Raw genomic sequence first — 15,730 nt, 5'->3', positions numbered from 1 at the left:
TCAGGGAAATGGGAGAGTGGGTCAGCGGGCCAATAGGTTTATTTCACCCACTACCCCTTCTCAAGCAAAATGCCACTTCTACATGCCTTCTTTCTTACTGTTTCCCCTAAGTAGCAGCTAGTGGTGGTGGTGGAGCACAAGCACTGCTTCTGCCCTGCAGTGGTCCCTGACAGCATTATGTCCCTATTCCTCCTCACTTCAAGCCGGTACCAAATGACACAAATCTCTCAACTGTTTCCCTGCAGTTCCTTTTTCACCGTCCATTACGGCTGCTCAACCTGCTGATTCTTATCGAAGGCAGTGTGGTCTGCTACCAGCTCTACTCCCTGCTGCGCTCAGAGAAGTGGAACCACACCCTCTCCATGGCCCTCATCCTTTTCTGCAACTATTATGTCTTATTTAAGCTCCTCCGGGACCGGATAGTATTAGGCAGGGCATACTCCTACCCACTTAACAACTATGGACTCAAGGCACACTAGGCCGGCCAGATGTGTACCCCTTCTCCTCCTCTTCCCCCAGGGCAGGGAGGGAACCTCAGAAAAAAAATATTTTCGTACAGTTCTATTTTTTTCTTGCGACGTTTATAAATATTTAAAATATTTTATATTTTGTATACTATTGTTTTTGTGGGGCGGGAAGGGGACCAGTGGCAATTAAATGTCGCTTTATAAACAAGGTGTTATTTTATATATATATATAAAAAAACCCCATCCATGTGTATATACCATATATCTATACCCATACATATATCTATGTGAAGCAACAGGATTGTGTGTGTGGTCACTGTGTCTGCTTTGCTCACAGAACTGCTGTTAATTAGGAACTGTGCTGCTGTAGAATTTGGATAAACTAACAGCCAGGGGGCAAAAAAGGAAACACAGGGGCCTTTCACCAGGATGAGTAAAGTTTATTTTAATGACCTCAGTACCAGGAAAGTCTTGCACTGGAAATGTGCATTGATGAGATATGTTTGGGCAAAGGGAGGAAGCAGTGTGTGAAAAGAGAGGCTGAGTTACTGTCAGTCAGTAAAAACTCAGTTCTTTCTTCTTCCCACTGTTAGGAGGATGCAGGTATTTTTAAAAAGTAACTATTTACTTTAGCCTCTCTCCTCCTAGCAACCTGAGCTCCCTCACCATGCCCAGAGAATGAACTAAATATTGAAATTATAATTTTAGGATAGTGTAGCATTTAGGAAGGGATTTGAAATAAACAGCTTTATCTCACAGGATGGTAATTGAATATTTTAGACACTCATCTCTAATTCTTTGAGTAATACCATTGAATTAGGAAATATTCAGCTATTTCCTTCAAGCAGTAATGTTCCTAGCTAAAATTTATTCTTGTGAAACACTTACCAACTCCCTGATTGCTAAGCAGTGCATTTCAGCCATTTCATTCTAATGTATGTTGGTAGTGTTAATAACTTATCATTAATAATAGAGGAAATACTTTGCTTTGAGACTGTTCTTCCTAAAGCTGAACTATACTAGACTAGTGAAAAAACAGTTGTGGTGGTATCCCACAGAGGAATTAAACATAAAAAGCAGTATCAACCATATAATTAACTGTGCCATGCTGGTGACAGTTGATGGTAGGAGTTGATGTTGTAACTCAGGTAATTAAGCAGGGACAGCAATGCAATGTTCTTGCATTCAGATGCCATCTGACAACTAAAGTGCTAGCTCTGGTTAAGGAGTATCTAGGTGTGGAAAAAAAAGCCCCAAAACTGTACTGAGTTTGGGAGAAACTGCAACTTTCTGTTTCTTCTTTCCTTCCAAGCTATGTAAGAATACAGTGATCTCTGCTGTCTGTAGGACAGCTGCTCCAGCAGCCTGATCACAAGTCCAGGATGCCTGATGAGGGAGGCAACAGGAGATGCCTCTGAGCATTAACCCCCAAATGAACACAAATGCTTAGGTTTAGTTAATCCTAAAACTTTTCTTTCATGTGGCCCTAATGTTGCTGGCAGGACAAAGGTACTAGGGAATTTACAGTTGGGAGCCTTTCAATAAAACACCATGGCTTAACAGCCATGTCATGCTTTATGTAGTAATCCATATCTACCTTGATTACTTTAGGAAGTACTTTAAAGATAAGAGAAGATTGGCTTCTTATCTAGAGGCAGGCTCATTGCTGCATATGGCTTTGTGCAACACCTTTCTTGCATCCAGATTCAATTTTTGCAGTAGCTCAGAAGCATTTCCTACAAATTTCACCTGTTTCTAATAGCTGGCTCTGCACCCCTTGAACATTATTTCATAGCATTATCCAGCAGTTTCTTCCATTTGGACACCTTGATGATAGTAGGCTTATATATAAGCAACCAGCAGGAGAAAAGAGGCTCTCCAAGGCTTAGCTTGGGAAATGGAGATGTGCAGAAGAAAGCCAGAACACGGTACCAGGGCTTTGGGTCAGAGTCAAGGAGGGTTCATGGTCTGGCTCTTCCTCCCCTTGCATGCCAGGCCGAAGGTAGGCAGAACTCTGGGGCAGTGAGCACATCCAGATGCTGTGCAGCCCTTGGGCTGACCTTGCACTGTTGGCAGCACGAAGGAGAGAGGCACAGCAACATTTCCATAGCTACAGGCTTCTTGGTTTGCACCCAGTGACTGAGTACAGGGCCAAAACAAATGCTGCCTAACTGCAGGTGTGTTAAGATCCTCCTCCTCCTCCTGAGGGAGCTAGGCATTATTTGCTGCCTTTCACCTTCTGAAACAGTACCCGGAGGAGGAAGAGTTCCATGAGAAGGTTAAAGGTCTAGAGGTTGTACCTTGCCATGTACAGTTCTGTGAACTGCCTGCATGCAGTCCTGTAGATGCAACTGTCTTCCACCCATACACGGGACCCCCTACATGGGAAGAAATTGTAGAAGATAGTTGCAGTTCCCCCTGTTGGCAAAAACCCAACTAGCTAGTGCAGTTAGTCTCCCTAGTACAAACTGGACCATCCACCAAGCAGGGAGAAGAAATTATGTCTGCTCAGCCTCAGTGCCTGATTAGATCTGTGGTTTGTCCCCATTCCTCAAATGGGCCTGCTACTAAGCCTTATTCAGATGAACACTGAAAACAAGTTCACTCTAATACTTGGTCAGGTCAGACTAGGAAAAAACAGACTTATTCCCCATCTTGGTTGCTCCATCATGCGAGGATGTCATAATAAATGGATGGCTTTTTGGTCTGCTCACGGAACTGCTCTAGCTTTAGGCCGACCCTCAGAAGAACAGCTTCATCCCACCATTTTGCCATGACCTGGGAGAAGATGAGAGGCAGAAGGAGAAGAATGAATAAAAAAAACTAGCAGCATCACACATATAGATGCTCTTTAAGCCTTGGAAACAATTCCCTCCCTTGCCCCCCCCCAACAGACATGTCTTCCCCTTTTACCCCAGTAAGTATAGCATCACTATTTGGGATAAAGGCAGCTGTGTGACTTTCAGTTGCAAGACATAGATCTTTCCTTTAAATGAGACCTGTTTCAAGAGTAAAGGATTTAAAGAAGTTACAGAAATGAGAAATAAGAGAGGAAAGAGTAGTGACCAATAGTGGGTATTGATGCAAGTAGACAGGGAGACAGAGAAATCTTTCTCAAAAATACCCAAAGAGATCCTCTTCCATTCAGGAGTGAGGCAAATCACCCCCAAATTAAAGCTTTTATTTCCAGAACCTGCCAGCTCCTCAAGTGAGCTGTGTGGAAGAGCAAGGACCTGGTTGTGGTGCTTCAGGACAAAGCCAGCCAGGGATTTTGTGCCCCAGCATTCACAAAGACTCACCTGGAGGCTAATCGGAAGCCCAGCAATAGAATATCCAATGGGGACCACAAGGCCTGGAATCCCAGTGAAGTTACCAAGCTGCATGAACCTAGGGGGAAAAAGGTGTCATCAGTATTCCTGGTGCCAGCAGCAAATTCATCCCTTTTTGGTAAAGGCAACTATGATTAATCTCTCCCACCTTACAGTCTGAGGTTCTTCTTCTCCAGCTGTTCCCAAACTTTTGTTTCTGTAGTGCAAGTAGCACTTTCCTTACCTCATGGACCGGACTGTGAAGGACATATCGCTGCTCCCAGTCAAGAGGTCAGATTCATAAATTCTTGGGGCAGTGCAAGGAACAGCTGTGGAGGAATCACAAAATGACTGAACTTGAAAGGGACCTCAGAAGTCGTCTAACCTTCTGGCTCAGGAATGGTCAGCTAGTGCAGGGTGCCCATGACCATGTCCAAATAGCTTTTGAATATTGCCAGGGATGAAGATTCCACAGGCTCTTTGGGCAACCTGATGCAGTGCCATGGATACAACCAATAAATCTAGAAATACACAGCAGTCTTTCTAAACAGGCTGCATTATCTTCTCAAGGTGCAAGGCACAGCAAAGCGTTTGCACATAAGTCATACTTAAAATTGAGGAGGGAAAGCTAATGAAGTGACTGTTCCTAAAAGGCACCACACAGCTGCTGAGGACTCGCTCTTTAGCCAAGAGTGCCAATACCTGGTGTAAGGATACAGTTCACAGTGCTGAAGATCTCTTGCAAAAATCTCATGCTCCGAGTTCTCTGTCGATTTGCCTGCAAGCAGAGAGAATACTGTCTGATGGGCCCTTTTGGCACACAAAATTCATGTCTGATGCTGGCAAACTCTGCCCATCAGCGTCTCTGCCTTTGCAAAAGACACCATTCCCACAATCTGGAATCAGGATACAGGACAGGTGGCACATCTTCTGTGGTGCCCCACCATCCAGCATGCTTTCGTGGCAGAGGGCAGCTAGAGCTGGGTGACATCTTCCCATGGGTATGGGGAAGCTAAGAGAAGCCCCTATCCCACCTTTACAGTTCCACTAGGTGCCTCCCTTCAGCCCTCACCCGAGTATGTTCCTTACCTTGATATAATCCAGAGCTGTAAACTGGGAAGCCAAGGCCAGGCTAGCCCGAGTTTCCAAATTCTGAAATAAAAAACACTGATCAAGGCTCTGCTTGCAGGAAACTGAACTGTGACAGTCCAGGAGCTCTTTTCCAGGTCTACTCTTCTGTATCAGTAATCATCCAACAGGTAGTTTGTCACAGAAGAAGGAGGAGGACCTCAGGTTTCTCACTGACATGACATCTGTTCTGTATCAGCCAGGACAACTACTGACACTACTCCTGCTGCTACTTACCATTTCATGGAAATGTTTATTGAAGTCAGGTTGCAGGAAGTCCCTCATCTCACTGAGAATGCAGATCACATGTGCCACTCGCGCCTCCTCCATCTCTGGAAGAGAGACTTCAACCACACTGGCTCCCAAACTCTGCAGGTGCTTCACCGCTGTGTACAGGACAGGTAAAGCACAGACAGCATCCCTGAGTTCACCAGACTTCACAGAAGGGCTGCAAATCCCCAACCCCTGCAGAGTGAGAGACCCTGTAGGCCATTGCAGGGCAAGCATCTTCAGTGCACCACGTGGCATGCACGGCTGCAGCTGCTTTTCCTAGGGAGATGCTTTTAACCTAACTACATCTCAGTATTCCAACAGGGCAGGGGCTTGCAGACAGGTTCCTAACTTACCTGCTGTACTTCAGGCAAATTCACCTCATCTCTCTAGCTTCCCAGTTAAGCCAAAGAGTAAAAGGACTGACAATGTTTCCCTGAGCACTTCACATCACCAGTGTTCTGTCAGCATGAAGTGATTATTTAGCATCATGATATTCCCATTCAAAGCCTCTTCTGAACCATAATGATAGAGGAACCAGGGGATACCCAAGAGACCAGGTAAACAAGACAGGGCCACTAAATCTTGATGCACTTTAACAAGGCTGAACACCAAGACTTTGGGAAAGGTGACTCTTTTGAAGTCTGAAAAGAATCCTCTTCTTTCTGTGACCCCAACTTCTTCGTAAATACCCAAGCTTGCCTATGGTCCACCTCTTCTAAGAAAATGCTGTAAATGTATAAGTGTATAAAGAGGGTGAAGAAAATCCAGGCAAAGCCTGAATACTGTGAACTATCCCAGCTCCAATGCAACTACTATACCAGGCATTGTAGAGGCATACTCCCCCACCCCCAAGTACTCACCAGGGTCAATTCTGCGTAGTCTAAACTCTGACAAAGGCACCCTAAAGGCACCACTCGGCTGATTTCAAGGAAATACCAGAGAACTCGATACATCACAAAGACCTAGCACTGTATTACTACTGAGCATTATGTTGTGAAATAAGGCCCTGCCTTAAAAGTCTTCTACCATTAAAGCTTGCAGAGTAAGTATTACCAAGCACAGATCTGTCTTTATACACACAGAAGCTGAGCACACTGGACTGCATTCTTCCATTGTAATCTGACAAGCCTGCAACTGCTGAGCTTTTTAACCCTCAGCAGTCAGGGGGGCTTCCCCAATACAAAGCTCCTGCTGTTTATCCAGCCAGACCCCTTTAAGCAACTGCCTGTAAGGGCTTCAGGCAGGACCTATTTAATGCATACATAAGAGGAGCACCAAGTGACACCGTAACATCAGGCACAATAAAAGACTTACAGACTTTTTGTCTTTACCTTTCTCACAGGCAGACAGAACTTCAGCATCACATGCCTAAAGAATAAGAAGAAAGAACCAAGCAGACTTTAGTAACTGCTCTCCTCCTCTTGGTGAGCACACTCACCAAGACTTCAGTCCTCATGGTGCTCTCCTTGTTCCTGTCCCTAACAGCAGTGAAACAGTCCTGCAGGACTGCCTTAGGTCACATGCTGCAAGAAAACAGCTTGCAGGTCACACCCCTAATGAAAAGGAAAGGTCACCTTCTCCAAAGGAGAGAATATTCCTCCTCTGCACTGTGGCAGAGCCAATAAGAGTCTTTTTTTTTAGCTCCAGGAAGAAATCCTGAGCACATTTGTGGGGCTGCATTACAATTCTCAAGCAGTACTAGCTTGCAAGCCCCACTTCTACACTGGAATAATGAAATAACACTCGGCAGCTACAGCACTGTCACCAAGCGGATACATTCCTTTTCCTCATTTGATTTTAAACTAACTGCCTTTTGTAATCAGTTCAGAAGCATTGTTTCCAATAGAATCAGCAGTAGTCATTACCTTTCCTAATGCCTTCAACAGACTCCTACTCAAAAGGCTGCCTTAAAAAATATACCTCCTTGTTGATGTTTTCACACAGGCTGTATTATCTTCCAACTATAAGACTAAATATAAGAAGCTCTAATGATGACAGGCAAGACAACAATGAATGCACTGGGCTCCTTTAAAATCTTATTTTGCAAAGCAGCAGAAAAATAGAGATAAACCAGGTACCTTAAAAAATGTCCAGTCCACTCCCAGTTTTAAGCCTTTCAGGTCAGGAGCACACATATCAGATAGGGTTGCTTTGGGCTGTTTGAGTCCTGCAGGGAACAAAGAAGAGTTCCTGCTTTTATTCTAGGATGCCTCTAGGAAGGCAGAGCATCTGGGCTCAGGGAGGGAGAGGGCTCACCTACCATATGGATAGAGCAGATCTGGCTCAGCAAGGATACTGTAAACAATGGCTGCATCTGCCACTGACGTACAGATAGGGCCTGTAAAAGAGACCAGTTATAAAAAGTGGTAAGAGGTAAATAGTACCTTCCCCCCCACATCTTTTCTAGGCACAGGTTGCCTCCCCTGTGAGAGGTCCCTGAAGTGAAGCACAAGTCCTCTTACCTACGCTGACTGTGGAGTAGGAGAGCGGCAAGCTGCCATGACAACTGATGCGCCCAAATGTACCTGGAGAACAAGAACTGGGACTTAGCTGGGTATCAGCAGCTGCTGGGAAGAGCCATCTACATGCTCTGGTGCACCCACGGTAAACAAACCCCTGCCAGTCACTTTTATGTCTGCTGTTTCAGAGCCCAGTCTCTCATCCTTCAGTACTCTGTTCTGCTGACCACTGTCTGTCTCATCAGTGAAACACATGCATTCAATGAATAGTGCAATTGGTTTCACCCCTAAGAAATTATTTAGTTGAAGGGAAATATGTGCAGGGACATTTTGGAATATTTGTATTTAAATATGCAAAAGCAGCATTTATGGTGTGGAGGATGGAGAGGCAGGAGCAGAGTATCAACCGCAGGAGACAGCACCCCATGGGAGGTCTCACCCACTTCACCAGTGAGACTTCATGCCTAACACCAGCTGTCTTCTGCAAGTACTCATATCACCTTTCTGGCCAGTTACATTTTGTCATCATCACTATCTTCCTCAGATGAAACAAGATTTGTCAAGTTGACCACATGTGAAGGATGGAAAGAGAGTAATGGCTGAGTATCTGGTCTCAGATGAAAGGTAGAAGGAAAAGGGTAGAAAGGAAAAGCAGCACGCATATTTTGTTTAGCATTTAATGTAAGTTAAGTTAGGTTTTTTGAACATCTGTTCAACAGACAGTAGAGAATACTTCCATGCTGCCAGTCTAACCCACATGACTCTCAGGGTATTATATTTCAGAGTTTCTCTGGTCAAATTTTACTTCACAGGAATTAATAAACAAGTGCCTGACTTGTTTGTGGCATTCTATCTGAAACAGCAAACAAGATGAACACACACTCCTCCAAGATTAAAGGGCTCTACCTTTCAGCCCCACCACACCACAGAACGAAGCAGGAATCCTCACAGAGCCTCCTCCATCTGTGCCAATAGCCACGGGGCAGAGACCTAAAAAAACCCACACGTTGGCCTGTGATCAGAGACACATCATGTTGCCCTGTCCATTCTACCAGCAGCTGCATCCAAGGCAGCACACAGAGCTCTCTGTTTTGCTAGAAGTTCCCTCCAGCTTCTAAACCCAACCCCTCCCCCAAAAAACCTAAATGCCTGAGGTACTCTGGCTCAGGACCTTCCTCCCACCAACTCCATTTAGGACCACCTACCTGCTGCTACAGCTGCTGCTGACCCACTGGAGCTCCCACCTGTGAAGTGGTTAGGATTGTAGGGATTCCTGGGGATCTTGTGGTACCTGAAGCAAACAAAGATTGTTGAATCTTTTCTTAGGAAGGACTCTGTGCACTACAGGCCAGGAAAAGATCCAGAAACACAGCTCAGGGATTCTGATCTCTTGGTAAGGAGATGCCATTTAACATCAGAAGTGCCATGTCCCTAGAAAACAGGATGCAAATAAGACTTCTGCCTCAGAGTCCAATCTCCTGTGAGTGTAAGCAGCCTATCCAAAAGAGACAGGCCCAAAGCAAAGGAAAAGATGCCACTTCAGTTATTCTGTTTGCAATGGCACCATGCCTGCCACAGTGCATTATGCAATTCCGAAAGGTGGAGCAGTTGGTGGCCAGCAATCCTTACAGACAAGCAAGTCAGCTCTGCCCTTTATCCCCAGCCTCCAGGCTGACCACAACGCCAGCCAGCAGAGCCCTGCCAAACCGCTGGGTGTCCATCCCACCTCCCACGGTGAGGAAATGCTGGCACGCTGTTGCACCGAGGGGGAGCCCTAGTTCCACCCAGCTGCACATGCACCAAGCGTGGTTCTCTCTACACAAGGCTCATCAAGGCCGTGAGCACCACTGCTCTGGAACTGAGCAGTGAACCTGTTTTAGCTAGGAAGTAAAACCACGATGTTCTCCTGAGATGGTTGTACTTTTTCTCACTGTTCTAGGCCTTCAACCATCATTGAGGTTGAACATTACATGGCTATTTATTTGATTTCTGTCACAGCTTTTGTCTACCACTCATCCTATAAACATTCACACCTCCAGGCCTGTAAGGCCTGACAAACCAAGTTCCTTACTCAGCAGACAACACTCAGAGCCTCTCCTCCGTTTGGTTTCAGGAGCCTTCAGGCTTCCACAGCTACTCTAGCCCTCAAATCTACAGTGCTGGGTTTCCATACCCCCAGGGCTCTGTCATGCTTCCATTTTTCTCACATGCTTGCCTTTATTTTTGTACCCTTTCCTGTGAGTTCTGGACACTATTTCTAGATGGGGGTAAGAGAGAGGAGTTTTTACCTATTCGGGTTGCATCCAGTTGTTCCAGTCCCTAGTTCATGCATGTTTGAGACCCCAATAATGATAGCCCCAGCCTCTCGTAGCTTCTTGGCCACAGTAGCATCTTCTGTTTCTGGCTGTGTCCCAAGATACACTGTTCCTACTCGGTGATGGTAAGGTACCTTGGCAAGAAGACACATAATTATTCATTCTAAAACCCTGGCAAGGTACACATGCACACTTCAACATCACAACAGATCCCAGACATTAGGACCCATGGAAGTGAGGGCTAGGGAACATCACTCTTCAATTTGTTCTGTGTTGGTCTCTGTTAGGAGGGATACTTAACCTTTCAATATTTGGTCCTTCTCCCATGCAGAGAAGTCCTTTTCACACCATCATACAGAAGAGCAGAAACATGTAGATGGTCAAAGCCTGCCTCCCTGCAGCAATGCAACTGCCGTGCCCAGAGGCTGCAGAACAATCACCTTGGCCCCACAGCACACAGCTCTGTGTTCCATCTTTCTGTGGACAGAGCTACAACATTTCAGATCTGCATGCTTTGAAGCCGGGCACCAAGATAAGTCGAATGCCAAAATACCAGATGGACTTATTTTAGGGTATGCTAAGTACTCTTTAGTTCGAGGCGGCAATAGAAGAATCTGTACATAAACAGGACTCCCACCACAGGTAGATCTCTGCAGAGCCTACAACAGCCTGATGGCACTGCCAGGAGTATTTACTGCTAGCTGTTGTTAGGCCACAGGTAAAAATCTTTGTCAGTAGGGATTTTCAAAGTAACTTGCGTATTTCTGACACATGTACTTCAAGGTAAGGAGACAGGGATGCTTTGCCAGTGGAGCAGAGTCAGTGCCTGAGAAATACACACAGTTACACCCACTATACAGATCTTGTTATACATTCTCATTTCATCTCATACGAGACTGTTTCCCACACCCACCCTCTACTCCTCGTGGATTAAAGAGATCAGTACAAGATATGGAACACGTCTGCTGTGTGCAAGCTCTGTCTTCACCTTGCAAAACTTGTTAATCCTACTCACTGCAAACCCACGTACAACCCCTTATTACATATTCCCAGGCTTTTGCGGAGGAGTCGGTCTGAAAACCTTGTCACAGTGAGCTGCCCAGGTTAACCACCTGCAGCAGGAACTGGCAGCTAGACAAGGAAACTCACCACTTTGAATTCTTCTTTCAGACACACTGGGATGCCATCCAGACAAGACAGGGTACATTTATTCCTGTAACGAGTAGTGGAGGCCTCAGCCATCTGCACAGAGGGAAAAAAAAAGCATAAAGCATATGTTATATATATTTAGCTGAGCTGAAGGTCATCACCAGTATTGGAATGGATATCAAAAATGGCTTTCTTGGCCAGTCTATCAAAGTTTCCTTCTTCTTCCACCATATGCTGGTGAGAAACTACAACTTGGAACCATCTATGCTAATGGATGCCACATAAGCACAGAAGTCCCATTATAAACAGTCATCCAGCAGGAAACAGATTGCTTTAACGCTACCTCTCTTTGCAGGAAGGAAAGCAAACTTGTTTGTAGACCTCTAAACACAGAGGAAGGAAAAATGTACTTATTTTTCTGTGCATATTGCCCCTTCTAATGGATGCTACTGCCCTTGGGGTGGCAGAGGCCCCTTTCCTACCAGAGGCAGACATTACCAGCATTATTTGCTCCCGGTCCCATTGCACTACGGCTCTGAGTGGGGGTGTGGATTTGTCGCAGTCCTCCAACATGGCAATGATGTTCTTGGCTACTTGGGATGGCGTCAGCTTCCCACTCCTGCAGGACAGGAAAAGTTGGGCATTTGTTATAAGACCTTCCCTCACCACATCCACACACAAGGTTTGTCTCCCATGCAGCAAGATGGCAGCTGCCACAGCTTTAAGCAAGAATTAGGTAAGAATCTCTGTGTGGTGATGATCAGAACACAGCTGACACCATCAAAACAGGAAATTCTTTTCCTTAAGGGGAAAATTTGCCTACACAGAATGGTCCTTAGAGTAGGGGCAAAAGCTAGGAGAGTTACCCAGGTATTCCTGAACCACCAGACAGATAAACAGGGACAAACAGCTGACAGCTTTACTGAGCTTTCCAAGCTCCTGAAAGCTTGGAAGCTATGAAACTCACAGTATCATGAGCTAAGACCAAGAGGCCAGACCACTTTATGCAGGCCTCCCATTACAGAGAAGGGGCTCCCAGCAGTACTGTCATAACTCACCTTTAATAAACCTTCCCTCCCTCCTGGCAAAGGCTGTGTTACACCACAAACACACCATCTCTGGCTGACACAAAAGCCTTGAGGCCACGATGTGCCTGTAACACCAGACTGCAGTGTCAGCCCTTGGCTCCAAGGCCACAGCCTGCAGGCAGAGGTGGCCCTTGAGGAACAAGTTCCAGGAGTGCAAGAATATTTATCCGAGGGCTCCACACCTGGCACAGGTCCCAGAGGCAACTAGGATTACCTGGCAGCCAACAGCTCATGGAACCCCAGAGTCAGGGATGTGTTTTCAGCTCTTTCCAAGCTGGACACATTTACTGGGTGAAAGCAGGTGTCATGCTCAGAGAAGCACAAGGAGCTGGGGAACCAAGGGATTTGTCAGAGACCCACGGTAGGCACAACTTGCATAACCCAGATCAACCTTCATCTATTTCTCGCTCATGTGTTTGAGCAAACAAGATATGTAGAAATCTTTCTCAGAGAAGACAGACAATAAGCCAAAGAAAATGGCATTTAAATATTCTTTCAGGACTTGTAAAGTTGTGCCAGCTCTCCCAGCTGACTTTCCTTTGTTATTCTACTAAAGGGAAAGAACAGTAGGAAGTGATGATAAACAGTGGCACCTCAAGGACAATGCTAACAAAGAAATGCCTGAGAGCCTGTGAACAGAAGCAGCCCACAGCAGGGGAACATGCGGGACAGAGGTTGTTTCCAGACCATAGTTTCACCTACTGGTAGCATTCCAGATAGTCTTTGATCCCTTTGAAGCTAAATCCATTGCTAGCAGAATTAGACCTGAAAAAAAAAAAAAAAAAAAAAGGATTAAAGGGGGCAACTGTGAGCGACCAAAGGCGGCTTTGTTTAGACCTGTAGATTTCAGCATCACTGTCCAATGCAGGTTTGGGCATCACTCACTCACAGGAAACCATGGGGATTGCCAGCCCCTGCATTGCATCTCACACTCTGTCAGACTCCTTCCACACAAGCCAGGCAACAGGTACACTAGGGATGCCACAGAAATAAGGGATCAGTTTTGCCAGTATGTTCTAGTTTCTTCATATTCCTACTGAAATACAGCAGTCATTAAACTGTTCAAAACGTATTCCAGATTTACATTCACTACTCACCACTGCAACATTATAGCCTAGCTGGAATATACTTGAGAACCTACTCCCAGGACCTCTGTCAAAACTTCGATCCAGAGACAGCCAGCAGCACATCTGGTGCGTGGTGCAGGAATGGGAAAAGGCACCGTGCAGCACACACAAGGATCACATCAGCAAACTCCTTCAACACCAAGTCAGTGGCTCTAGCACATAAGCAATGGACCATTTCTCATCACTAACAAAGCCAATTTCTTGCACATCATTTTCTTTAAAACCTGTGCTCCTCCTCTCCTCCAAGTAAACCTGGTGTTCTCTCTGAGATTCCCTGCAGACAAGAAACAGCACTCCTGCAAACTTACTTAGAGGGATCTATGCACTGACCAGCCAAACACTAAAAGTATCTGCTTTAATAGTGCAACTAGAGCCCTGGAAAGGGCAGAATTTGGTCTCTCCCCAATAGGCAGACTCCCTTAAGCTTTTCCTTTTCATGTTGCTCATAATTACTGGTGATTTATGAGTTACAAAAGGCAGGATGACTGACAGCACTATTCCTTTTGTGAAGTGGCTGGGCATGGAAACAAGAATTCAATCTAAATTGCTGACAATGACAGTTCCCCACGAATGTAACAGCGCCAGCATGTGTGTTCTTCCACTTCTCTCTTACACATCACATACTGACCTTGCATCTGTCAGCTGCTTGATAACATCTGAAGTGCTTTTAGCCTCAGACTTGTCTTCTGTAACCCCCGCAGCAACCTCCGGGATGAATGTGGGATCTTCATGAATGTCAAGGGAACGCATAAGCGAGAAGTTGTTCATCCTGAATGAGAGAGAATCACTGCTGGAGTTTTCAACCTCGACCATGACTAATTTTTCAGACTGTTCAGAAGGAACCTTACCCAAGAACATTTTGTCTTAGCAGCCTGCTTTCACAGCAGGGAGTTGCAACAGTTACAAGCAACTAATCTCCCCCACATATTCTGCTTGCTTAACAAAGCCTCCTACCTCTTGACATAAGGCCAGCCTCTGTAAACCCTAGCTGGGAAAAAAAATGGTGAAAGTTTTTGATTCACTTTAATTAGACCTCTCATACACAGACCAAACAAGACAGGAACATGGAGGAAAATAAAAGGAGAATGTAGTATAAGCCATACACATTCAACCACTAATCCTGTTAAAACAAGCACCTCTTTAGACTTTTCCGTGACCTGTATTTGTTTGCAATCAAATACAACAGGGATTGCAGCATAAATCCATAGCCTGGACCACATAAAGCATGGAAATCAAAACCTTGTCACAGATATCCAGGAATGATCTGCAGTGTAACAGCAGTGCCTGGGTTTGACTTGCTCAAAAAGCCCACCCCCCCAGTAAAACTCAGGAGCGACACAGTTCTCAGTGTCCTGGGATCTGCGCAGATGACCCTTTGAATGATGGGCAAACTATGTGAAAAAAGCATGATCCTGGGGTTCCTGAATCTCTTACCCAAGTGTCTCTTAGTGCAATATATACCTGAAATCAGTTTCTGAACAAAAACACATGTGAGAGAAAGAGGAAACGCTGACCTAAAATAGTGAACATCACTAAAAAGAACTTATCAAAACCTCTGAACTTTATGTTTGGCCTCACTTCCCCACTACTACTATTCTTTTAACCCTATTAGTGATAAGCACAGCATATTTGCACATCCATCAGCTTTGAAAAAAAGTTTGTCCTTTAACAAAAGAGCAAAGGCAAAGAAACATAAACAAAAGGCAAAAAGAAAAGCTGGCAAACAGTTTCTATGCACCTGCATGAGTGTGAAAAAAGGTTAATTTCTTCTCATAGAGACCCACTCAAATGACAGTAGTTAAAAAAATAGTCCAGAAAACATCTATGAAATAATCTTACTCACTCTCCAATCAAATTAAGCAGCTTTCCTCTTAAAATATAATTTCAGATAACCTATAAGCAGTGTGCAATGCAAGTACCTTAAACATAAAAAAAAGATATAATAGAAACTCGCAGTGGGAGAAAACTCCCCACTCTTACCTCATTAAGAATGGCAGTAAGCAGATCTGTCCAAAAGCCTAGGAAAAAAGCAAGCAAAAATGTTGGTTTTCAGCAACTTTGACCTGACTTCTTCACTAGACAAGGAATGCTGAATATGCTCATGATTGCTGCAGGCTCAGAGCACCCTAGAGAGCATGCAACGCTATGCTGTAAAGAAACAGCACAAACACTTGTATTTTGTGCCACAAAAATGGCCTGAAATGCTTTTCCCCCACCTCTCATATTTATGTAATTACAAAAAGAGTATTATTCTGATTCTTCTGCCTTTGTCTTTCCCTGACTCACACAGAAAGCCTGCATCTGCAGCTGCAACACTGTTAAGAAGCATCTATATAGCTCCCATCCATTATTTTCTTTGTGTTCCACGGATTATGCAAACATTGGATAAGGTAGGAGCTTATTATTTTATTTATCG

The 15,730-nt window shown here is 45.0% G+C and overlaps 2 protein-coding genes across 2 annotated transcripts in view; one reads left to right on the top strand and one right to left on the bottom strand.

Moving 5' to 3' along the window:
• The window catches only part of TMEM39A (transmembrane protein 39A), a 19,664-nt gene extending 18,127 nt beyond the window's left edge, over positions 1–1,537 (top strand). The window contains exon 9 of the mRNA XM_032098494.1: positions 246–1,537. Within this exon, the coding sequence (XP_031954385.1) occupies positions 246–479 (234 nt within the window). The 3' untranslated portion in view covers positions 480–1,537. The remainder of the gene's footprint in view (positions 1–245) is intronic.
• The window catches only part of LOC116439235 (fatty acid amide hydrolase-like), a 16,404-nt gene continuing 1,560 nt past the window's right edge, over positions 887–15,730 (bottom strand). The window contains 18 exon segments of the mRNA XM_032098493.1: positions 887–3,245; positions 3,767–3,854; positions 4,020–4,104; positions 4,478–4,553; positions 4,865–4,927; positions 5,141–5,289; positions 6,508–6,544; positions 7,255–7,343; positions 7,437–7,514; positions 7,639–7,701; positions 8,542–8,625; positions 8,841–8,926; positions 9,924–10,084; positions 11,100–11,192; positions 11,598–11,718; positions 12,890–12,952; positions 13,943–14,083; positions 15,295–15,332. Coding sequence (XP_031954384.1) covers positions 3,135–3,245; positions 3,767–3,854; positions 4,020–4,104; positions 4,478–4,553; positions 4,865–4,927; positions 5,141–5,289; positions 6,508–6,544; positions 7,255–7,343; positions 7,437–7,514; positions 7,639–7,701; positions 8,542–8,625; positions 8,841–8,926; positions 9,924–10,084; positions 11,100–11,192; positions 11,598–11,718; positions 12,890–12,952; positions 13,943–14,083; positions 15,295–15,332 — 1,626 coding nt within the window. The 3' untranslated portion in view covers positions 887–3,134.

The sequence above is a fragment of the Corvus moneduloides genome, chromosome 2 (assembly GCF_009650955.1).
Source record: "Corvus moneduloides isolate bCorMon1 chromosome 2, bCorMon1.pri, whole genome shotgun sequence".
In the NCBI taxonomy this organism is placed as follows: domain Eukaryota; kingdom Metazoa; phylum Chordata; class Aves; order Passeriformes; family Corvidae; genus Corvus; species Corvus moneduloides.
This window is presented reverse-complemented; position numbering and strand designations above follow the sequence as displayed.